At 45.8% G+C, this 25,825-nt stretch overlaps 1 protein-coding gene across 8 annotated transcripts; it reads left to right on the top strand.

The window, feature by feature from the left end:
- The first annotated feature begins 458 nt into the window (after positions 1-458).
- On the top strand, positions 459-25,000 carry LOC111077349 (tyrosine-protein kinase Abl). 8 transcript variants are annotated; one of them, XM_022371589.2, is made up of 10 exons: positions 459-1,591; positions 16,399-16,455; positions 18,301-18,823; positions 18,903-19,318; positions 19,395-19,981; positions 20,360-20,678; positions 20,750-20,870; positions 20,936-21,336; positions 22,206-23,948; positions 24,300-25,000. In XM_022371589.2, the coding sequence occupies exons 1-10, from the start codon at positions 1,228-1,230 to the stop codon at positions 24,851-24,853; spliced, it is 5,085 nt and encodes a 1,694-aa protein (XP_022227281.2). In that variant the 5' UTR covers positions 459-1,227; the 3' UTR covers positions 24,854-25,000. The 8 variants fall into 8 exon arrangements, with proteins under 8 accessions (XP_022227281.2, XP_022227283.2, XP_022227277.2 ...); XM_022371591.2 differs by having other exon boundaries at positions 20,936-21,051; XM_022371585.2 differs by having other exon boundaries at positions 22,206-25,000.
- The last annotated feature ends 825 nt before the right edge of the window (positions 25,001-25,825 follow it).

Here is a 25,825-nt window from a genome sequence, read left to right on the forward strand (position 1 = left end):
CCGTAGGAACGTAGATTTCAAGCTCCTATTAATGCAGAATATTATTATGTTTCAAAGCAGCCTGGAACAACAAATTTAACATCAATTAAAGGAAATAGGGTATACAAATGTCCATACACATGCAGAAACCTGATTGACCTGCAACAATGACGGAATGTGACCGGAGTTCACACTTACGTTTTATGCTTTGGCCGTTTTTGTTTGAACCTTATTATGTAAACAATCCAATGAAAAAGAGTTTTGAAAACTAGCCAATCATGAACAAAATTTATTGAGCAATTGGATAAAATTATTTGTTTAGGGTAGAGAGGGCTCACTAGCTAGTAATATTAAACTGAATATCAAATTAAGGAAAATCAACGCATCCGTCAGTATATTTACGGTATATTTTTGATAATAACAAGGTATATTTCAGTATATTTCTGAGGGTCGGCGGTATATTTTGTCGACATGTCCGCGGTCACACTAGTGCACACTGGTGCTGCGGGCTGCTGTTAAAAAAAATGCTTTAAACAGTGAAAAGTTCGTTTCGTTGTTGTTGTTCCAGCTAAAATAATGGTAAATTCGATCGGCGGGATATAAACAAGCCGTGTGAAAAGTGGGAGAGCAAGCGACAGGCGGAGAGGCACCGAAGACAAAAGTGCAGTTTTAGGGCGTGTTTGTGCCCCCCCCCGTACTCGCTCCCAGTACCTTCCCATCCACCCGCAGCAGTCTGCTGCTCAGCGGAGATGCAAAAAGCTAAAGCTCCAGCAAACATGCAACAAATTATGCATCTGCTGCTGCACCTTGCCTAACAAATCGAAAGTGGGAGTGAGAGAGAAAAGGTTGGCGTAACATTTCGCAAACTTCCTTCTTTTCGTGTGTCTCCAATTTTTTTGTCTACTCCAAATTGCCAAGTGAAGTAGAAAACGCAGAAAGAGCAGAGAAGAGAGTGGAGAAAGAAAATGCGCGAGTGTGTGTGTGTGTGGAAGCAGCAGAGAGCGAAAAATGAAATGAAATAAAATAAATTCAAGAAAATTCAAAGCAAAGGCAAACGCAAATAATTGATCGCAAGTGTTGGTTGAAGGCAAGTGGAGAGAAAAAAAATCACCGTATCGTATCCCAAGGCGGAGCGGTGCAAAAAGAGTGTACAAATTGTTTATTGCTGCGCAAGAGCGATAGCAACGACCCACAACCCACCACCCAGCCACAGCCACAGCAGCTCCCAGCTCCACCTCCACTTCTGAAATGGGTGCTCAGCAGGGAAAGGAGCGCGGCTCGCATTCGAGCGGTGGGGGCGGTGGTGGCGTCCCCGTCAGTTGCATTGGCCTCTCCAGCAGCAGCAGTCCCGTGGCCTCCGTCTCCCCCCATTGCATCAGTGCTGGCAACAGCAGCAGCGGCGGCGGAGGTCCACTAGGGGCGGGCTCCACACTGCGTGGCTCACGCATCAAATCCTCGACGGGTCATGGTCATGGCAGTGGCGGTGGGAGCAGCGGAGTCGGTGGCAGCAGCAGCGGCGGCGGCTCTGGAGGATTATCACAGCGCAGTAATGCCCACAAGGATGCGAGGTGTAATCCCTCCGTGGGACTCAACATATTCACCGAGCATAACGGTAAGTGTCGAAGGGTGTAATCGGGTTATGCATCGGATGCATGTCTGCATGCCTGCGGTAGAAAGAGACAGTGTACATAGGAAGATGAATTAAAAGAAGAGCCCCCTGGCACCCAACATTGAAATGCACTTAACCAGTGTATACACACCCCTTAACAAACAGATTAATGCATGTCGAATATACAGTGTGCTCAGGTGTAAATATGTATGCATCATGTAAATTCTGGGATCCACATTGGATTAAAGTTTGTAAATAATATGCATACAAAATAAGCGAAACCCAAAATCTTCTAGTGATGTATTATTGTTCATTGTTCATTCTTTGCTGTGATGCACAGTGTAGTATTTCCTTGTACACATCAAATGCAGCTACACACCCACACACAAGAACACGCACGCACTTACACTCTCTCGCTCTCACTCTCTTCCTTGCGCTGCTCTGCTCTCCCTGCTGCTTTCCAATTGAGCCAATTTCTTCATTTCATTGCTTCCGATTATCATAGAAGGCGGAATGTTCGTCCGTCTCTCATTATTTGTTGTTGCCGGCTAGTTGTAGTTGTTGCTCTGCTTTCGGTTTGCTTTGGGATTTGCTTTTGTTTACAGCAAAGAGAGAAGGGAAGCCGCCGTCGCCGACATGTTCCGCACGCTTCTAGTGGGCGTCCGCTCCCCGCCCTTTGCTCGAGTTGATGGAAATGTTGAGTCGCCCGGCGTCTGTTACAGGGCGGTTTTAGCGCACCCCCATGCCCCTGCCCCTGCTTCTCCTTCATCTTTTCCATCATCCTGCTGCAGCACTCTCCACTCTGCACCCTTATCCCTGCCACCCGCACAGTGGTTGAAATTGTGACCTACGCATCCCAATCCCACCCCCGCTGACAGTGGCATTTCCTATATTTACTTCCCCTCCCCTCTATGGTTCTTCCTCCCATTTCACGCACTCACGCACATTTTTATTTGCCTTATTTTCGTTTGCTTTTCCTTTTCCCCTTGTCTTATATTTTCCTATTATTTGCTTTGGCAAGTTGCAACATTTCCCTTTCTTCATGTCGCCTGTTTCCGCCCTCTCATCTGTTCCCCCCCACTTCCTATCCGTTTCTAATAGCTTTTTTAAGTCCCTGTCGTCGCCATCGGCGCTGTTGTCCTACCGCAATGGGGGCTTCCATTGAGTCTTTTGGGGTTTTCGGATTGGGATACAGGAAAAGCGTTTGTCCGTTTTGATAGTTTGATAATTTAGTGCATTGGGAGGCGGAGAAACATTAATACATAATGTGGAATATTCCATCACCATTCCACCTTCTCTCTTTGGAACTCTCTTTATGTGCTCTTTCTGCTTCTTATCTCACTCTTGAAGAGCCTTTCCTTTGTCGCTCTCGCTGTGATCCAGCTCCTCAAGCAATTTGTAATCAATTAATGTTATATTTATTATTATTAGTCGCTGTATGAACTCCAGTCTCTACTGATAAGCCAATTTCCATATAAATATGTTTATAGCAAGCCCGGATTGAGTCATGCATCTCCATGTAATGCCAGTTCCGCAGAAAATATCGTTAAAATGCACACACAATAGGAACAACAACATGATGACATTTGCGAGCTTTGTGCGAGAAAATTCCCACAAAAATATCCCAAATTATCAAAATGTACCTAATCCATGTTCGTGTGAGTGCGGATAGAGAAGCAGTGCAGTAGAGGTGCATGTGGGAGCAGGAGGAGAGCAGATGCAATTGGATTTTTATTTCGCTCTTTTTCATTGTTTGTTCGTGTGTCTGGTCCGCCTGCAAAATGCAATTACGGAATTACAATGTAAAAACTGTGTCTGGGGCTGCCGATTACGGGTTCAAGCCGCCAGCAAACAGAAAACAACTACCAAAAACCGAAAGCACAGACTCACCGCAATAGTTGGCAGCGCCAGGTCGATCTCAGGAGAGAGAGAGAGAGTGGGACAGGCAGACAGACAGTTGCGGAACTTCGCTCCAACTCAATCACACTAACACACACACACACATACACTCGATAGAAACAGCTAACATGACAATTGACGACACAGAGAGAGGCACAGTGGACAGAGAGCGGTCAAATGAGAGCTGAACTCTAAGCCTGGCTTAATCACAGTTATTTTTCCCACTCATCACCCCAAGGTGCACACACGTTGTGGGGCGGCGGCAGTTGTAGTTTCTGTTACACGAGACAAATGTAATTAGATACCTTTGTGGGGGCGGAGAAGGGAGACGAAAGGATTGTGGGAAAGAACTGGCCGAAGCTGGATGCCTCAATGGAGTTTGCCAATCGTTATTCCATGCACTCTCCCACCACACGCTAACACACTGGCAAATACAAACGCAAGTTGACGACAAGAGCGACGTCTCAAAAATAGACTCAAGTGGGAGAGGCAACAACTCCTTTGCAAAGCGCGAGAGCGAGAGACAAAGCGAATATGAAGTGCTGTTTGCTGTCTCGGCCTCACTCCCTCTCATATACAGTCGCATGGTAATCTGAGTAGCCTTGTTATACCCTTGCAAAGAGTATTATGAATGTGAGCAGATGTTCGTTGGGCACATAAGGACATAATGCCCCTTGTTTAAAAGCTAGCTGGCTGGAACTTTGCACGGAATAATCTTTTTACTGCACGTAGTATACAAAAACCTACACGCTCGGAAACTATCGAATGGAGCTACCATAGCAGCGATCTGCAAGGGTATTTAAAGCTTCGTCATCCTCTCTTTCTCTCAGTTGTTGGTGTGCGTGTTGGTGTTTGACACCGGGATTGCTTGACATGCAAGCGGGAAATTATGAGTCGAGGCAAATGAACTTTTCACAAGGCTAATGGGCGGAGCGGAGCGGTGGGCAGGAGGACACAAGGCAAACAGGTGACGCAGCAAGGAATGGAAATTGTTTACTCTTTAGCTTTCCCCCCCCACCCCCAACAAACCCACATACACCAACTCCCATAATGAATAAGTCGCATAAATATTTCTTCAATCATTTTATATGCTCAAACATAATTGTTGCCATAAAGCCACTCAGGCAAAGGGTGTGCGCTGCGAATGGAGTGGGATGCAAGCAATGGGGGGGAGACGACACATGACGAAGGCGTTGTCTCCATTACCACTTTGTAAGTGTGTTTCCTTTTCTCTTTCGCCGGCTGCATTTCTATTATTAGCCTTCCCCCAAAAGGAAATGTGTATCTCTTTATATAAATTTCCCTTACGCTGCCAGATATGGAAAGTTGGAGCAGTGGGAGCGTAAAGAGAGGAGCGTAGTTGGAATGTGCTGCTCATGGGGGACAGAGATGTCTCCTATAAGAGGAGAAAGCCCCCATTGGCATGACCTTTGGCTACGCTTCTGATTTCCACTGCAACACTCAAAGTGCACTCTCATCATCGTGATACTTTGCATGTTTTCACTCACTCCATTCCATCTCTCATTCTCCGTTCCGCGGGCCAAAGGTACATGTGTATTCGTGTCGTTGTTGTTGTTTTCGATCAAGCTCGTAAATCCTTTCGTGCTTCATTTTGTTTCGTTTTCTTTTTCGGTCCCTTTCTTGTTGTTGTTTGCTGTTTCTCTGCATTGCAATGCGCTTTGATGTTTTATTTTTAGAGCAACTCCAAGGCGCTGCCATTTCCAGTTGTTCTCGCTCCCGCACCCCACTCTCTCGCACTCTCACTTCAGGCCCTTCCACTTGCATGGACTGTCAATCCGATTGGAATAACAGGGCTACTCCAACAGCTGTTCGACGGTTGCTTACATTTGATTTAGAATTGGACAGCTATCAGGGAATTTTGAGTGAATTTCTATTCCAATTTCCATTCCGGATTAATATTGGAATTCTCGTATTTCCATTAAGAACTTGAGCATTCTCATGAAATTCCCTTTACGATCTGTTTATATGGTTAAAGATCATCATAAATCTTACATCACTATTATTTTGATGTCATTTCCGTATTAAAAATATATTTCACTATTGCCATCCCCAAGTTCCAGGCACTAAATCTGTTGATTGCCCAACTTTTGTCGCCGCCTCTCGAATTTTATGTAATTTTCGTTTTTCCAATTTCGCATTCCCAGTGGACCGTATAGTGGTGTCTCCTCCTACGAAAAACCTATTTGCCCGCATTTTTATTTTTGGAGAATCGCTCCCGCCCCCAGAGCTGTCGCCCCACGATGAGGTCTTTCGCCTCATTGAAAATTGTTTGCATAAATTAGCTGACGAAAAAAATAGGAGGAAACCGAAAGAAATTGGAGAGAATGGGGAGCGTGGGGTAGAGGAAAACAAACATAATTTGTAAACAGCTGAAAAAGAGACAAGAAAAAAAAAATATTTATTTCTGGGAGCGGAGTGTGAAAGGAAAGCAGGGGCAGACATGTCTGAAGTGTAACGGCAACTAATTAGAAGCCAAAAATGCTTCATTCTACCATTTCTCTTTACTTTCTTTTGGTTCATTTACCCTTTGGGGAATTTTAGTTTTGGTGTGATGTTTGTACGGCTTTGAAGAAGACTCGTCCAAATAACCTGAACTGAAAAAAAAGGAAACTGATTAAGGGTATACAAACTTCGTTGTAGCATAGTTTTCCATTTCGCTTCTTTGTTTCGTTGTGATTATTTGAGGTCATAAATATTGACGCCACTTGATTGATGGATACTTGGGGCATATACAAACACACATGCATATGCGCACACACACAGACACCATCTTTATCTTTACCGTTCGATTATGAACATGTCCCTAAGGGCAATCAGAGGGGACGAAGCATTCAACTTAATATATTTATTTATAAATTTTGGGGTTTAATAAGTAGCAATCCCCAAAAGCAAACATTTGTCCCCTTTGCCGGTGTACTCACTCCCAATCTTTCGTTAGTTTATTAAATTGAGTGTATTTCCCCCGCTCTCTCTCTCTCTCTTACTCTCTCTTTCGCTGTTTGTGTGCTAAACAAGTCCACAAGGTCAAATAAATCAGCAAACAAAAACATATCACTTCTTTTTATATATTATTTATTGTTGTTTATATTTATTACACAAATGCAGAGAAAAAACTGTAAATGTAAAAAAAAAAGTTAAAAAAAAAACTTAAGACGAAATCCAATTTGAAACCCGTTTCTGCTCTTGTCTGTTCGTTCTTGTCGTTCAGCGGAGTGTTGCAGCGGAGGGGTGATGGAGGGGGGAACTGGAATGGTATCCATCAATGAGACAAATATTGCCTACTCACTTGCACTCACTCAAATGCAGGCGCTCAAATCACGTTCGCAATTGCAACTGTTTATGCGGCGAGGTTGAGCGAGTGAGAGAGCGCGTGGGGAGGGAGTGGGTTTGCCAGCATGGCACGTTCATGGCACCTTCGCCTCTCAGATAGACCCACACACACACACACAGATGAAGGCAAACATACATAGTCAGATATACACTACAGTGTGTGAGGAGAGGGAGACAATATCTTTGCCAGCAGCAGCTGCTGCATGCAGCAGCAGGTTGCTCTCTGATTTAAATTGGAGTGGGAAAACAGTTACCAAAGAAGCAGAATAAGAAGAAGAAGCACAAGAAGCAGGAAGTTGACTCCCAAGGTGTCTTGATACAAGGTGAGACATGACCTCTCTCTCTCTCTTCCTACCCCTGCCTTCTTTACGTCAAACACAGAATTCCTCCTGCCTCCCCATTCTACCTAGCTCACAACTCACGAGTTACACCACTCACACCACGGGTCACACCTCACTGCAACAACAATCACACAGGTGCAGACATTTCTGCTCGTTTTACATTTCAATTTCCATTCGATTTCGTTTTCTCCCCTTTTTTTGGCATTGATACTCAACTAATTACGTTTTCCCCCGTCCATTTATAAGCGCGAAATTTCACTCATTCTTATCAGTTTTCTCCACTGGCTAATGGACAGCTCTGAATTTTTGTTTGTTTGCTTTTCTTTTTCTTCATTTGCACAAAACAAATTAAAAAAATTGCCCCCCATTTATCGTATAGCAAAAAACAAACGAAAAGAAAAAGCATGACAAATGCTGGGAGAGAAGAGAGAGTGCAGAGGAGAGCAGAGCAGAAACCTGTTTGCCTGTTTTTGCCGGTGCGATCCCCAACAAAGAAAGAAATGTTTGTGTGTGCTCTCTTCTGCCTGCTCTTTTTCTCTGCTCTCAGCTGACCGGCGGCGGCGCCCGTTTGGTGGTCAGTGAACCGCTTTTCAGAGGGGAGAATGGGGGAAGCATAATTTGAAAAATGTCTCCAAAAAAAGAGTAACCAAAAAATTTGAGCACACAAATGATCTTTGTATTTCTTTTACACAATTAATGTGAAATTTAATTCATTTAATTGCCTGCCATGCCGGCATTTTGGCTGCCTCTGTCTTTGCCTGTGCCCTCTCTCTATATTTATTTGTTCTCTCTACACTTTCGTTTCTTCGTTGTACCCAGGAGAAGAAGAGTAAAAGAAGAAGGGTATATTGGCTTAATATAGATGTATAAAACAGTCAAATAACTGCTAATGTTTTTGTAAGAACATCTCCATCCCAATAACATTTCTCATTCTTTTTCCCTCTAATTTTGAAAGTGGGGTTTGAGTATTTCCAATGGAATCAACTTCTCCTCAAGTGCTGGGTAACCTCTAGTCCTATCCAGCACTGCTCGCTCCGCCTCGATGGGCACGGACCCGGCCCCGGTCCCGGTATTTTGTTTGGCCTTTGTCTGAGACGTCTGTCAAATTTTATGCCGTCTGGTAATATTTAAACGACATCCACATCCGTGGCTGGCTGTCACCCGTCGCACGTCGTTCCCCGTTTCATTTCATTTATAGCAATTGCACTTGCTTCCAGGAATCCGGACAGAAAGGAAAAGAAAAAGGAAGCGGGCAAAAATGGAAAAGAAAGAGTAACAAATGGAAAGAAGGAGGCAGGGCACTGAATCATCAAGAAGATTCCTTCCTTCTATCGCACACTCATCATACACTACGTATACGTACTGTACTTCTGTGATGAAGATGGAATCTGGTTCTGGGTTCTGTTGGGGGCCCTGGGCTTTAAATAGTTTTTTTCTTCTTTTGCGTTTACATTTTTCAATTTTCCAGACTTTGCACCTTTTCTTGGTTGATTTCGCATTCTATTCGCTGGCTACATACAACATCTTGATAAGTGAACCTCTTTTCTAGAGAAAAACTTGATGGTAGTGAAAGAGTGTGATGGAGAATGGATGAACAAGGTGCGTCTGGAGATGGGTATCTGTCGAGGAAAAAAGTTAATCATGGGAAAAATAAATTGCGATTAAAACTCCACTTAATAATGAAAAAGAAGTAGATAGGAAAAGGTAGCCAAAATCATCTGCACCTGCAGAATAGAATGAAATGTTGGGATCATAATTCCATTTCTAGAAAGCTTCACACTCTCGAGTGCGATATACCCATTCCATTTCGGTTCGTTCAACTTACTGCAAAAACCAAACAGGTGGGGGAAAAATCAACAGCAACAACAGTTTGTGCTAAACTTTCACTTTTCCTTTGATTTTCTCGTTTCGTTTTCATTCATTAATCAAAAATAAACAAATCAAAATGTTCAACAACTCTATAAAACGCTGACCAATCACTCACTTCATCCAGCCATCCAGCCATCAATCAACCAATCAACATTTATGAGTGTTTCAACCATTTTACAACTGAAACCAAACATTTCTTTGCTTTTCCACACTCCGCTTCACGCTCGACTTGAGCCCGAATACAAAATCAAACCAAACTAAATAAAAGCGAAAAATAGTTGAAAAGCTGGCCTCTAAAAATAGAAAATCATTTGCTATGAAGATGGTAATTATATTATCGCTCTATGCTTTAGTTAGACGGTGGGGGGATTAGGTGGGGTACAAAAAGTGAAAACTTTTGGGTTGTTGAATTTTGTTTTGTGCGTAATTTGTCGGAACAAAAATTGGTTAATTCACAATGCGGTAAGATGGGAGGATTATGTAAGACTGCTCTGGTGAGCTTTGAGGCAGAAGAGAGAGAAATAACGATAGAGCTACTACGCCATTCTAGCCAAAAATTTACTTGTGTGTCTTATTGAGTGAAATTTGTTATGTGGAACCCTCTCGTTAGAGAGGAAGTTCTCTCGGTTTTTTTGGGTTTTTTAACTCATTATATTATTCAACAATTAGCTGAAAAAATGGGCGGATATGAGTGAGACCCGAAAACAGGCATTGGACAGTGGCGTAGGTTAAAACTGTTTAAAAAAGGGGATTTGAAAACTTTTTCTCACATTTTAATCCGAAATTCGTAGACATTCATTCATTGGAGACGTGGCTTGCACCTTCCCCCTCTGATGCTACGCTACTGCCCTTTAAGGTTATGTAAAATTAAGGGAAATGCGACAAATCACAATGACAGACAGAAATGTGAGTGGGGGAGGGAAAACGTACAAGGGAAATTGTGCGCATTAAAAAGCTTTTAGCCATAAAGATAATCAAATTTTTGTGTTGGCCAGGTGCCGAGATTACATTGATTCGGTTGGGTGTTGGGGGGAGTAGGTGGAACAGTTATCCATACAACTATATATTATATGTATATGTACATGAACTCAAACGAAGGTTTAGATATTCATGTGCGAGTGTAATTACACGCTTGAGCAAATGGAACTTTGATCTCTGGATTTTATGATTATTTTTTGATGTTCGTCAATTTTTCGGCAGCATTTAATTGAGAAATTACGAAAATTTCAGTGACAAAGGTTAATTTGAGGCAGGCTTTCAATTCGCAGCAAAGTTTCTCAGGGTTTTCTCTCTCCTCTGTTTGAACAGAGACATTCCCAACAAATCTGAGCTGTCTTCCGCCTACACACTCTCTCTCTCTCTCTTTTATTCTTGTATTTTCCCACACTTTAAGCACTAAAGAACTCTGAAATTCCAGAGCATTGTATCTATTACTTCCTCTTCTGCTCTTCTGCCGCTCTCTCCTCAGAGAGCTTTTCATGTTTTTCTTATCTAGAGAAAAACAAAACGTTTTTATGGTCAAATGCTCTTTATCGTCGGCTCAAATTTATTATCTGAAAAAAATATATGGCCACGCAAAATGTTTGAGAATGTTTCAGCCGCAGATAAACATGCAAATGAATAAGCGAAAATCCATAGGAAAAAAGCGTATGACATGCAGGCCTGGCCTGGCTATCAAAACAATAAACAATAAGCCATAAAACATAAACAAAAGAACACAAACCGAGAGATCCAAAAAAGAAGGAAGAAGAACCCAAAGCCAAAGCCACAGCACAAAAAAAAACGAGAAGGAACGTGCGAGTCGCTTCTGGGGACGCGACTCTACTTATACCCGTACTCAGTCAGTATATACATTTTTGATCTTATGATTTTTTAGAATTTTAGAAAAAAAAAAAATTTTACATCTTACATTTTTTTGCTACATCTGATATCTACATCTACATCTACAATGTATATTCTACATCTAACATGTAGATTGTACAATGTACATGCTCCATTTAGATTCTACATCTCCTCCGCTAGGGGTTGCTCGCGCACTGAACGCGGCAGAGTGTGCGAGCGAGAAGGAAAATGAGTTTCGTTGTCGTCGTCGGGGAGGGGGACAGGGGAAGCAACTGAAAATTAATTTCTTCATTCTGGCTATAATTATGATCCGATCTGATTCAGATTCGGCAGTCTGGTAGGTATGGGCATTCTCTACGATACTGCGTTTTTAGTTTTATCGTATCTTTAAAAATGTGCCTGCCACAGATTTTCGTCCTTTGTGGGGGCGGAAGGGGGCGGGGCAAAATTTTGAAATACACTTGTAGCAGTGTGATATCACATGAGTGTGGAAACCAAATTTGGTTGCCCTAGCTCTTATAGTCTCTGAGATCTAGGCGCTCAACAAGACGGACAGACAGACAGACGGACAGACGGACAGACAGACATGGCTCTATCGACTCGGCTATTGATGCTGATCAAGAATATATATACTTTATGGGGTCGGAAACGTTTCCTTCTCTGCGTTACACACATCCACTTTTACCACAAATCTAATATACCCCTTAACTCTTTTTTGAGTACGGGTATAAAAACATGAATGGAAAGGCGTGTGGGAATTTGGAATAGAACAACTGTACAGTGGGGCAAGAGATACAAGAATTTATAACAATATACTCCACATAGAAGAATGGAGAAATAAATGGGTGAAAAAGCTTTGGTATCTGTGGCATTTCTTGCTAAACAAAGGTTAGTGCCCACTGTGCTCCCTACTGTGCTTATGTTGAGTGTGAGTCATTCACTTGACACTCGTCGCAATCACATTCACATTCGCTCCCAGAATCAAATCGGGGGGGAAACGAGTATCAGACTCTGACTCTGACCAACGCGTCGTATGCTTATTTCTGTCTCGTTTGTGCTTTGTTCTCTCTCTCTCTCTCTGTCTATAGACCTTCTACCTCCTCTTGCGCCTCCTATCCCCATGCTCCTCTTTGTGTGGTTTTTCTGTCATTTGCATAGTCACACAAATTGTGCATGCCAATGGTTTTTTGGTTTATATTGTTTTCTTTTCTGGTCATCGTCTCGACAATTAAAAGTCAATTTCATTCACCATAAACAAAACGACTGTGAAGACTGTCCCTTAGTCACGTGATGATTTATGCAGGAGTTAGCCAAGGGGCGGGAATCTCCTTCCTAAAAGGGAGAGAGAGAGAAGGATAGGTATTTCAATGAAAAGGAAATATTCACTGATATTAAGGTATAGATTACAGATATTCCCCCCTTTACCGCTTGAAATAAAGTTTTTGTTGATATATTTATGATGGATATCTATTTTAGTAGAACTCTAGGGCGCACATCTAGTCTATTGTAGTGTGTCCATTATTATATAAAGTGAACTTTCCCGTCCTCTTTTATGCAAGCGCTGAAATGTTGTAAGCCTCCGGAGGCAAGGACATTGTGGTTGCACATTCAAGTGCTAGGGGGCGACCGGATCGATAAAACATTTGCTGAAAAATGTTGCATTTGCCCTTCACCTTTGACGACAATTTTGTCTCTGTGCCCGCCCCTCTCTCTCTCTGCTCCTCTGCTGGGTGACTGCATCTGTGGGCAGGCTGCCTCTTTCGGATGGATGGCTGGATGCTGGCATTCAATTAATTTTCCATTTCCCCGCATTCATGCGATTTTATGGGATGACGATGACACTCGTTTCGTTGGTTGTCCTTTGGTTGGGGTTTTTGCGACTGAAGAGGTTTTCATTATTGATTTTTGTTTTACTTTTTTGCATCCTTTGTTTAAGTCCACTCTCTACCTCTGTGTCTCTTTGTTCCTGCTTTTCTCTCTCTCTCTCTCTCTCTCTGGTAAAATATATGTAAGTACATTTATTTCACTCGCTACTTGATTTCCCTTAACTTCTTTCGTGCCATATGCTGTCTTCAAAGGGAGGAGTGGAGGGTGGAGATTGGAGATCGTCTGCTGCGTCATATGTCACGACGCGACGTCACAGTGGCTTGCATGTATCCAAGGTATATCGGACAGAAGGTAAAGCAAAGCCGACACGTTTTTGCTCTCGATCTCTTTGGGTTTGCTGGCAAAGTCTTTTTACCTTACCTTTTATTTGTTATACCTTGCATATACCCTTAGCCATCCTCTCCTACCCCCCAACTTTGCCTCGTGTTCCTGCGGCCCAAGACTAGCCTTGAAGTGTGGTGCGGGGGGAATCCTTAGAAAAGTGGTAAAATTGCCAGCGGCTCTTTGTCCGACGACTCGACCGACCAAGGGTGGATTTTTCTCATTTTCGCCAGAACGAACCCTCACCCCCCTCTCTATATGCACACACACACACACCTCTACCCCGTGCTTGTCCTTTGCCTTTACAAAACTTTTCTTTTGTTTTCACATCTTTTCCTCTCCCTCTCTTTTACACTGCTTCGGTCTTTCTCTCTCTCTCTATTTTTCGCTGTGTAGTTTTTTCGCACAACATTTTTTCGCACTTTTGTGCGCGCCGCCAAGGGAAGGAACTTGATCTCCGAACCGAACCTTGGGGTGTTGGTGCCCTCCCTCTCGCTCTCCTCCCTGCCTTCTGTTTGTGCACCTTTTGTCGTCTATGCAAATTCCCAACCCACAAAAACATAAATTCTTTAACATTTCCTCCATCGTTTCAACTACGACTTTATGGTTTTTTTTTGGCCTGTCAGTTACACCAGTTGCTTGGCCTGTCATGTTCTGTTCTCTATAGGGGACTCTACAGATTGGTTGGGGGAGATAATATACGTATTACAAGGGAAACTAAAATTCCTAGATAACCATATGCTGTCTCTTAAGATGTGCAAGTGGGTGGAAAGATAAACTCAAAGGACACGGCGGCTAGTTAAGTCCTTAAAGGGGATAAACTTTTACGAAGAAGTAAAGTATTCCCTGGTCTGCAACTTAAAGCTACATAAGCCAAGCCAAGCCCAGCCTTTCTTTTCTGTTTTGTTTGTAGGTTAATTTCTTAATAATTTTTGAACTAGTTTTCCCTGCTGATGGATGGATTTTGGTGCTCCATTCTCTTTGGGGTCATATATTTGTGGCCCTAATCGGGTTCTTGTCGGCCTAATGATCTCAAGATCCGTTCAAAGTTCCGCTTCACAAGTTATTGGATCGTTAAAGTTGAACTAAAATGCAGTCGTATATACACGGGAGTGTTACTGCATGTATAGGAGGTGCTATGTACATATGTGTGTCTGTGTGTGTGTAAGAGTAGGAGAATATAATTAAATTGAAAAGTTCTCGTTGAAATCAAATCCCCCACCAAGAGAATCTCTTGTCGTCTCGTCCCCTACATCGGGGTGGGGTGTGCGGTGCAACGGAAGCCAGAGAAATGACTAATTAAATTTACACCGTAAAAGTTTATTACTGTTGACTGGCCACGCCCCCTGCGCCCTGCCCTGCCCTGTCTGCCAGCCAACGTCTGGGCAAAAGGCCAAAGGCAAAATGTGAATGAAATCCGACAAGTAAAAGGGGAGCAAAAAGGGTACAAGAACAGTAGAGACGAAGAAGAAGCGGCCGTAGACGACTGTAGACCAAGGTGTATTCAAGATAAGGTAAAGCAGTGCATCAATGGGCGAATGCAAATTTGTGAGAGTGCCTAACCTTATATTTGATATGGCCTGCCAAAGACGAGAGCGAGGACAACTGCAAATCCCGTTTCAGGGCATGACACAAAAGCCCTTGAAGTGGAAGAAGAAGAAGAAGAGCAGAGCGAGAACTAAAAAGAGAAACGTGCTCAAATGCAAAAAGATACAAATGGAAAAAAAATCAAAAACAAAAACTACAACACAAAAATCAAACCCACAGAAAACAAATGCATGAATGAACTTCGAGTGGAATGAATGACTGAATGAATGGCAAGCGAAGCGCTTGAAATGAGCGAATGAATAAAAGTTCTTCTCGAAATGCAATGCCAATAAATCACACACACACACACATTGATGGAGATGGTGATGGCTTGTAGTGTAGTCGGGAAATTGAAGAGCCAGAGTAGCTATTAAATGGCATGCACATAAAGTTGGACAAGGACAAACCCCAAACCATCAAAAACAAAGGACAGATAGAGCACCAGCAGCCCCGCATAGAGCATATGATAGTGTGTGAGGAGGAGTGAGGGAGATCAATAATAGTAGTTGAGTGGTACAATTGGCAAATGATTTACTGTTCGGAGCCAAGGTTACAATTGTGTGCGATGGGGAGGGGGAGAGTGGAATAGATGTATCCAAGTACCGGCTAAAGGGGACAGAAGGGCTTTTATATCCATGTCTTCAGATATTATACAGAATTGCCACTGCTCGAGCTGCTGCTTAAATCGATACTTATCTTTTATGCCAGAGCGGCAGAGGTAGAGGGAGAGAAAGATGAGAGTCTGCTGCGTAGCCAGATTTTAATCTATGCTTGCTCAACACACTTACCGTTAAGTCTGATGCCTTGAGTGGGTGTATGGTGTGTGTGTGTGTGTGTGTGTGTGTGTGTGTGCGTGTGTGTGTGACGTGCTTCCATTCTCTTCTTCCCCCCTTCGTCCACTCTTAATCTTCTCTCAGGCGCATTGCTTGCTCCAAATTCCAGCTAATAACCTGCATAAGTAGCCGCTAGATGGCGGATGTGCATGGCTTGAGACGGATTCCGATTTACCCCTTTCTTCTCCATCTCTCGCTCTCTCTCTCTCTCTCTCTCTCTGTCGCTTTGTGGAATTTTTGTGACTTTAAAGTTCATTGGACTCATTCTAGCGGAAAGCTTACATCTAAGCTCTTTAGAGTGGGGAAATACATATTTCTCTGCTTCAACTTTTTCCTCGTTTTTGTCAAATGTCTACGGGGGCGTGGCATCCCATCCCATAGAGATTTACAGCTCCCCGCCCATACACATATTTGTAAGGTTTTTCCATCTCTCTCTCTCTATCTCTGAGAAATTACAGCATTAAAAGTTGTTTTTCTTACGGGTAATGGGAGTATTACTCTTCCTCTTGTTCGGGCCAAGACACTAATTGGCCTTTCTGCGGTTTCGACGGCTTTCCAGCTCCCATGTTTGCTCGTCATCATTCAACTGTAAATAGATCTCTCTACCTATGTATCTGTATTGTATAAAGTACCCCACCACCCCTTCGTACCTAGAGTTATTCCCCTGTATATAAATGTAACTTGATTGAATTTTTTGTTGTTTTGAATTTTTCCTATTTATTTATTTATTTTCGGACCATCATCGTAGTCGCTTGAGAAATCATCGTGCAATAACATCATCAACAGAATTGCCTGATCTATGCATCCACACCACAGATCACGATCCACATTCCGATCTCTCACACACTCTCTCTGTTTTCTGTTTCTTCTGTTTCTGCAGGTGGTACGAAGCACAGCTCTTTTCGCGGCCATCCAGGCAAATATCACATGAATTTAGGTAACAACAAAAATACATACTACCAACAATACACATAAACAATGCTCCTAAACGCTCCCCAGACACATACATACATATACACAGTACGAGTAGTGTCGTTCTTAATAAATAAAGAGGAGTCGCTGGGTTCTTGAATCATGATTGGGTGGATTTTCATTCAAGTTCTGTAAAGAGAGGGTAATTCATAATGGTTTTCGGTGGATTGATAGGGGAAAAAGTAGTCACTCTGCCTCACTTGAGAATTTATATTAAATCGAAAGAGAATCCACACTTATGATAATAATAATAAAAGTCGGCGCATTTAATAGTCCTATGAGCAATTGTTCTACCTCATCCAATACTCACACACTCCCCAGATAACTATAGATAAATGCTGTTACATGATCTTGTTATTATAACAATCTAGGCATACAATTATGCAATGAAAAATCTCTGACTCAAATTTATAATTGCCTATTGATTGCCACTGAGTCAATGCAAAAGTATAAACATATTTTCCACGAATACCAGCCCCCTCTTTTCCACAATTCTACGAGTGAGTCATTCCCCAAAACACAGAACACGCGCACACACATACAAACATGGATCTTTAAACTTTCATATCAAATGGATGGGACAATGGGTTTTATAGTCTAATCCCCCATTCATATCCAGAGAGAGAGAGAGAGAGAGTGGGAGTCCCGACCACAGACCACCATTGGAGAACCGAACATTTCCGCTGTGATCTCCCCTTCCCCGCCCCCGTGCACGTGCACCCTACCTACTTATACTCGGTATTATTTGCCATTAATATTTCCTGTCTCGCGCGCATAAATTAACGAATGTGTGATGTTGAGTGTGGTTTTTGGGGAACCCTTCTCAAAAAATACGAGAGTACATTTCATTATGATTTGGCAGCTCTGCATCCACCATCCCAAAGATACACACACATTCACGGGCTCTCCGCTCTCGGAAGAGTGGCTTCCACCTCCATTCCACTTCAGTGTCGAAATACTCGTCATATAAATTTCAAATAAAAATGTGGAGAAATTTACCCAACGGAATGGAATCAACGGAAGTGTTTGCTTTGGTCAAACGCTGAACAAAAGCGGGGAAAAAATGTAAATTTTGTTCAATTATTTCAATGGTGCAGACATCCAACGGGAAATTCGAAAGTGTGTTGCAGCCACAGGGATACCCTGTACAGAGTTTATTCAATTAAATAAGTGAAACTTTAGCTAGAAATTCATTTGAGTTTTTATATACAAGAACTATCATTGATTTAGGCATGTGCTTTAAAACAAATAATTGTATTTTTTATTCTTGGCCATTCTCTTTTGAAGCATCCTCTTGTGCGTCTCGAGTCGAACATCAAAGTACTGCGTCAGCGTTATAAGCAGGCATGTCCTTATTGACTATTTTCTTATTGTATATGCCCTTCCACTATCTCTCTCTCTCAAAGAACTCTTTCAGCTGAAAGAATGATTGAGAAATGCATTCCAAAAAGATACGTAAACAGATACGGATAGACATATACAGCTACACAGATACATAGGGAATGGGGGATAGGGATACCCAAGTGAAAACAAAGAGTGTGTGGGAGTTGGCAGAACCTTCCCACAATCAAAGTGCCACTGGGGGGGACGGACGCCACGATTTGTGTAATTTTATGCATAATTTATTTTCTCAATGGAACAAAGAGAGTGGAGTGCAGTGCAGTGCAGTGCAGTGGAGTGGAGTGGAGTGTGGATGGGGCACCCGCATTCCTAGAGATAGAAACGGGTTTAATCTCCTCCGATCGATCGGTGGTTCACTCAACTCAACTCTGATTTCGCCTCTTTCTCTATTTCTCTTTATGTTATGTAGAAGCGCTGCTGCAGTCGCGTCCATTACCTCACATTCCGGCTGGGAGCACGGCAGCCTCCCTGCTGGCCGATGCAGAACTGCAATGCAGCGACTCCGGATTGCAGTGCTCCTCCCTCGGGGGCCACAGTTCGGCGACATCGGTGTTCGAGTCGACGCATCGCTGGACCTCCAAGGAGAATCTGCTGGAGCCGGGACCGGAGGAGGACGATCCGCAGCTGTTTGTGGCACTGTATGACTTCCAGGCAGGCGGCGAGAACCAGCTGAGCCTGAAGAAGGGCGAACAAGTGCGGATCCTCAGCTACAATAAGTCCGGGGAGTGGTGCGAGGCGCACTCAGACTCCGGGAACGTCGGCTGGGTGCCCTCCAACTATGTGACGCCATTGAATTCGCTGGAGAAGCACTCGTGGTACCACGGACCCATCTCACGCAATGCCGCAGAGTATCTGCTGAGCTCGGGCATCAATGGGAGCTTTCTGGTGCGCGAGAGCGAGAGTTCTCCGGGCCAAAGGAGCATCAGTCTGAGGTACGTACGATTTATAGCCACCATTCATTTCGATTCCATTCCATTCGATCACTAATTGCTCTCCTCTATCCAATCGCAGGTACGAGGGTCGCGTCTATCACTACCGCATCTCGGAGGATCCCGATGGCAAGGTGTTCGTCACCCAGGAGGCGAAATTCAACACACTGGCGGAGCTGGTGCATCATCACAGTGTGCCCCATGAGGGGCATGGCCTGATCACGCCCCTGCTCTATCCGGCGCCCAAGCAGAACAAGCCCACGGTCTTCCCCCTGAGTCCGGAGCCAGACGAGTGGGAGATCTGTCGCACGGACATTATGATGAAGCACAAGCTCGGCGGCGGCCAGTACGGTGAAGTGTACGAGGCCGTGTGGAAGCGCTACGGCAACACGGTGGCCGTCAAGACCCTCAAGGAGGATACAATGGCCCTCAAGGATTTCCTCGAGGAGGCGGCCATCATGAAGGAGATGAAGCATCCGAATCTAGTGCAGCTCATCGGTGAGTGCCACAGTCATTCGAATGCCCATTGAGTGGCTCCTCAATCTCCTTTCTCCACCTTTCTCCATCTCTCCAGGTGTGTGCACGCGTGAGCCTCCGTTTTACATCATCACCGAATTCATGTCGCATGGCAATCTGCTGGACTTTCTGCGCTCCGCGGGTCGCGAGACCCTCGACGCCGTGGCCCTGCTCTACATGGCCACGCAAATAGCTTCGGGGATGAGCTACCTGGAGGCGCGCAACTACATCCATCGCGATTTGGCGGCCAGAAACTGCCTCGTGGGCGACAATAAGCTGGTGAAGGTGGCGGACTTTGGGCTGGCGCGGCTGATGCGCGACGATACGTATACGGCGCATGCCGGCGCCAAGTTCCCCATTAAGTGGACGGCCCCCGAGGGACTGGCGTACAACAAGTTCAGCACCAAGTCGGATGTGTGGGCCTTTGGGGTGCTGCTGTGGGAGATAGCCACGTACGGGATGTCCCCATATCCGGGCATCGATCTGACCGATGTATATCACAAGCTAGAGAAGGGCTATCGCATGGAGCGGCCGCCCGGCTGTCCGCCCGAGGTGTACGATCTGATGCGCCAGTGCTGGCAGTGGGATGCCGCCGACAGGCCCACATTCAAGAGCATACACCATGCGCTGGAGCATATGTTTCAGGTGGGTGACGTCGAGGTCTGGGACGATGATTATGCAGATGATGATGATTATGAAGATGATGAAGATGAGGACGACGATGACGATGATGATGATGATGAGAATGAGAGCAACTACGATGGCGACGATGACGATCATCATTCGCGGCGACACAGGAGCCACCGCCGCCGCTGCCACAACAGCGTGGTAACGACGACGACGGGGCATCATAGACACCCTGGGGGCCATCATCATCTAGCGGATGGCAATGTGGACGTTGAGCTTTGATCGCAATGCGTGGCCATTCTCCGCACTCCGCATCGTCAGCAGGCAACAATCAAAAGTAGTGATAGCAATAATGACCCACACGGTGCACATCTCTCCTTCTCCGCTCCTCCGCAGGAATCGTCCATCACCGAAGCGGTCGAGAAACAGCTAAACGCCAGCAGCAGCAGCAGCTCCCACAACAACCCCCCCAGCAGCGGCGGTGGCAACACCACATCGGGCATAGTAGTCGGCGGTGCCAGTGGCACTCAGTCAGCGGCCAGCGGAGCCTCCTCATCGGCCTCGCTCAGCCTCACCCCACAAATGGGGAAGAAGGCCCTGCCAGCGACCCCCTCCCAGTGCCAGTCGTCGTCTTCCCTCACGCCAAATGCCCATCAACAGCAGCATCAGCAGCAGCAGCAGCACGATCAGCAGCAGGCTAGCACGCCCATGTCAGGTGAGTGGAAAGTGGAGATCAGTGAAGAGTGCTGTGCCATCATCTAATCTTGTAATATTTTTGGTATCCAGATACCGGCTCCACCTCCACAAAGCTGAGCACCTTCTCCAGCCAGGGCAAGGGCAATGTACAGATGCGACGCACCACCAATAAGCAGGGAAAACAGGCGCCAGCACCACCCAAGCGAACCAGGTAGAGGAGAACTCTAACTTTCCTACAGAATGAATCAGCGTTCACTTATCATTTATCATTTGCAGTCTGCTTTCGAGCAGTCGGGACTCTACATATCGCGAGGAGGATCCAATCAGCGCCAGTGGTGGCGGCAGCGGCACCAATCAGCGGTGCAACTTCATCGATGACCTCAATACGAATGGTATAAACACAAGCACAAAATTGCATAGAAATTTCAGCTATTTCAGCCAGACCCTTAGTAGAAATTTCAAGACCCAAATTCCAACCCACCAACAACAACAACAACAACAATACACACCACAAGAACAACATCAACAACAAATACGTACAGCACACGTACAGCTGCCAGTGCCACTGAAACAACCACTGCCACTGCCACAACAACAACAACAACAAAAACAACAACAGTATTCCATTAAGAAATCGTCCTCCTGCAGTAGTTTCCTTTACGACATCCTATTTCGAGGTATTATTTTGTCAAAACGGAAAGCAATCCAATTGATTTTTATTTTCAAAACTCTATGTTCGTTTTTATTGGTTATTGTTATTGCTTTTAATGGATCATCGTTTGTATTGGCTTGAGTTTTATATCGTATTTATTTTGGTTCCTTTCTAAATGTATTTTATGTGCAAGTCATTTTGTTATGACTTCCACATGCGATACTCTTTATTTTCTAAATTTAATTAATTTAATTTGGATTTCCATATTTGATATCTTTTTTATTCTTTTGAGTTGAGTTGTTTTACATATATGTACATATTTTCTTAATATGTATTCCACGTGCAAACTATTTTGAAATGAGTTCAACTGACAACACATTTTTTTAAAATTTTTTTCCCCTGAATTTTAAGTTTGTTTTAAATTTGTTTTATTTGTATATTTAATTCGAGAACTTCTTTCTTAAGTTTAAAGAAGGTTGTTTATGTTTTGGTGCTTGTTAAATGTTATTTTGTTAATTATTATTCAGTTTCAAAACTATAGCTTCTTGATCCAGAACAGGTGATGGATTAGAGGTTTGTTTTTAAACAGAATCTAGAGAGAGACCTCCAAGGATTTCGTTGTATTTCATTTTGTCGTTTCGTTTATTTCATTATGTTTTTGGTGTTTTTATGTAGTTTTTACCCCGCTTGAGACAACACACACACACAACAAACACACACAACATCACACCTGAAAGAAACAGCTGACTTTGGTCCAGATTAACCCATACCATCCGTAATATCCATACGAACCATACTACTACCCCGCATCCAGCACCCGGCACGACCCACAAACACCATACAGACACCCCCCGCCCGGGAACTAATCTCCATTTTGTGATCTCTCTCGCGCAGGTCTGGCGCGAGACATCAACAGCCTCACGCAGCGCTACGACTCGGAAACGGATCCGGCAGCAGATCCCGACACGGATGCCACCGGCGACAGTCTGGAGCCGTCGCAAGCCGTCACGCCGAACAAGATGCAGCACTCGCTGCATGGCGGAATCGGACCCAGGTCCTCGCAGCAGCACAGCTCCTTCAAGCGGCCAACGCCGGTGATGGGCAACCGGGGACTGGAGACGCGTCAGAGCAAGCGTTCCCAGCACCATCCATCGGTGCCCCCGCCAGCACCCAGGGATCAAATGCAGCCAGTGCCCAACGGCAGCCCTGCACTGGCCGCGCATCCCATCACCGTGGGCGCCCTGGAGGTGATGAATGTGAAGCGCGTGGTGAATCGATACGGCACCCTGCCGAAGGTGGCCCGCATCGGCGCCTTCCTCGACAGTCTTGAGGACAGTGGGGGCGAGGCCAGTCCCTCACCAACGCCTACGCCAGCTGCCAACGGTCATGCCACACCGCCGGCCAGGATCAATCCCAGCCCCAAGGCTCCATCGACGGCTAGCCTGGCCACGCCGCCGCCCCAGCAGATGATCCGGAGCAACTCCTCCGGTGGCGTGACCATGCAGAACAATGCGGCGGCCAGTCTGAACAAGCTGCAGCGTCACCGCACCACCACCGAGGGCACCATGATGACGTTCTCCTCGTTCCGGGCCGCTGGCTCCAGCAGCTCGCCCAAGAGGAGTGGCGTGGGCCTGGGGTCTGGCGGTGTTCCAGCCCAGCCTGTACCCCAACCGGCTCTGGCCAACCTGGAGTTTCCGCCACCGCCGCTGGACCTGCCGCCTCCACCCGAGGAGTTCGAGGCGGGTCCACCGCCGCCGCCACCAGCGCCCGAGAGTGCCGTCCAGGCCATCCAGCAGCATCTGCACGCCCAGCACTCGAACAACAACGTCTGCAACACCAGCAGCAACAGCATCGGCAACACCAACAACAACAACGACAGCAGCACCCACGACGTGAGCAACACGGCCCCGAGCGTCGAGGAGGCCAGCTCCCGGTTCGGAGTGTCCCTGCGCAAGCGTGAACCCTCGACGGACTCGTGCAGCTCCCTGGGCACCCCGCCAGACGCTGCACCCGAGAAGAGCCTCAATCTGAAAGAGAAACTGATCACGGAGATCAAGGCGGCGGGTGGCAAGGAGTCGCCAGTGAGCCCACACCTGGCCAACGGATCAGCAGTGGCAGCAGTCTCAGCAGTGCCAGTGGATCCCGTCTCCCAGCTGGTCACCGAGTTGGCAGAGAGCATGAATCTGCCCAAGCTGAAAATGACGAATGGCAATGGCACTGCCACAGCAGCCACAGCAGTAGCTCCTCCAGCTGGTTTCAAGGCTCAGCTGAAGAAGGTGGAACCCAAGAAGATGACGGCGCCCATAGCCAAGACAGAGCCCACGTCCAACATCATCATTGACTTCAAGGCCCATCTGCGGCGAGTGGACAAGGCGGAGCAGCAGCTGCAGGAGAAGCCTCCTGTTCCCGCCTGTGCCCAACAGCAGGCGGTGGCAAATAATGCCAATGGCACCGGCACCGGCACTGGCACCCTGAACCGCAAGGACGACAATAGGAAGTTCTCCCACTCGCAGGCCGTGCAAAAGACTGAAATCAAAATAGATGTGACCAACTCCAACGTGGAGGTGGAGACGGGCACGGGAACGGGAGACAGCAGCAGTAGCAGCGGCGGGGACCTCGGCAAGCGACGAAGCACAGGTAGTATTAATAGCTTAAAGAAACTGTGGGAGCAACAGCCCCAGGGGCAGGCACAGGCTCAGGCCCAACCCCCCGACTATGCCAGTAGCGCGATCATCCAGCAGCCGTCACTTAATGGCGGCTCCTCCACATCAACCACATCCCAGCTATCGCCCAAGTACGGGCTCAAAGCAATTCCCACGGCCAAGCCAGGCAATAGGCCGCCGCCAGCTGCCCCACCACCACCGCCCCCAACCAACAGCACGATCACCACCACAGTCACAGCCACTGCCACTGCCATGAGGGTGCAGCCACAGCCACTAGCATCCAGCAGCTCAATAAAAACCTCTCATTCCACGCAACTCTTCACAGATGACGTCAGCGAGGAGCAGCAAGAGGGACTGGGACTAGGGCCAGGAGGCGGCCACACGGCAGCGGAGAATATGACACAGTCGCTCTACGTCCAGAACGAGCTCCAAGGCAGCAAGCAGGCGCAGCCGCAACAGAAGCCCGCTGTGCCGCACAAGCCCACCAAGCTGACCATCTACGCCACGCCCATAGCCAAGCTGGCGACGGACAATGGCTCCAGCACGGGCAACTCCACGCAGATATCGAGGGAGAGCATCCTGGAGCTGGTGGGCCTGCTGGATGGCTCTCTCAAGCATCCCGTCAACGCCATTTCCGCCTCGCAATGGCTCCAGCTGAGCGACAAGCTCAACATCCTGCAAAACTCGTGCGTCATTTTTGCGGAGAACGAGTCAATGCCGCCGCACTCCAAGTTCCACTTCCGGGAGCTGGTGACTCGAGTGGAGACACAGTCGCAGCACCTGCGCTCCGCCGGCAGCAAGAACATTCAGGACAACGAGCGCCTGCTCCTGGAGGTGGGACAGTCGCTCAAGCAGATCTCCAATGCGCTGAATAGGTAAATGATAAGAACGGGGATGGATGCGCACGCACACGAGCACCAGCCGGGCGTCTGGTTGGATGCCGAGGGCAACTTTATCAAGCGAAAGTGACACGGGACACGACACTCGAGAGAACCAAACAAACAAGCAAACCGAACGAACGAACCATCCATCCATCCATCCCCATCCCGGGAGCCAACACCACCAACATTTGGCTCACAACAACGAAGCGGAAGCAGGAAACGAAACTTCAAGCCCAGCGAAGAAGAGGATCAGAGGAAGTTGATAGATGACAAAGGACAACTACAGCATTAGCAGTAGCAGTAGCAGCAGCAGCAGCAGAAGCATCAACTATAACTAAAAACGAAAGCAGAGTGAGGAGAGGAGAGGAGAGGAAAGAAACCTATGTATCGTACTTGGTAGAGAGTAGTAGTAGTAGCCTCTATAACATATATATATATATATATAAACACACATATATATCTAGTCAGATCTGTGCAGAATGCTTCGAAGAAAACAAAAAACGAAATGAGTTGCAAAGCAAATTTCTGTAATGGGGATCTCTGGCCCTCCCCCTTCAACGGGGATCCCCGCTTTTAATTGTAAAGTATATTTCATCTCCCCTCCACCACTCCACACAGAAAACAGAATAGAACAACCCCTCCTTGGAAACCCTTGCCCAATCAACCCAAAACAACCTCCTCTGCCCGCCCCCTGAAACACCGAACGTATAGACGTATTCTCGCTTCGTTTGTTTTAATCGTATTTCGTATATATAGAAAGACACAAGACATGGCTTAAAAGAATGGAAAGAAGGGAAAATATTCATAGAATATCTCAATAAATTTAGTAATTATACACGAAACGCAATGCATATACATATACACATATACACTAAATATACATTATATATACTAGTCGTAAAATGTTTTATTATATATACCATATTATATTATACATACTTCTACAAGATAAAGATATTATATTATATAT

The sequence above is a fragment of the Drosophila obscura genome, unplaced genomic scaffold, assembly GCF_018151105.1.
Source record: "Drosophila obscura isolate BZ-5 IFL unplaced genomic scaffold, ASM1815110v1 contig_1, whole genome shotgun sequence".
Classification (NCBI taxonomy): Eukaryota; Metazoa; Arthropoda; class Insecta; order Diptera; family Drosophilidae; genus Drosophila; species Drosophila obscura.

Coding starts and splice junctions, on each gene's coding strand:
- LOC111077349 (XM_022371585.2), top strand. CDS start 1,228: ATGGGTGCTCAGCAGGGAAAGGAGCGCGGCTCGCATTCGAGCGGTGGG. Junction 20,679..20,749: donor GGCTAGCACGCCCATGTCAG/GTGAGTGGAAAG, acceptor TTTGGTATCCAG/ATACCGGCTCCACCTCCACA. Junction 20,871..20,935: donor GCACCACCCAAGCGAACCAG/GTAGAGGAGAAC, acceptor TATCATTTGCAG/TCTGCTTTCGAGCAGTCGGG.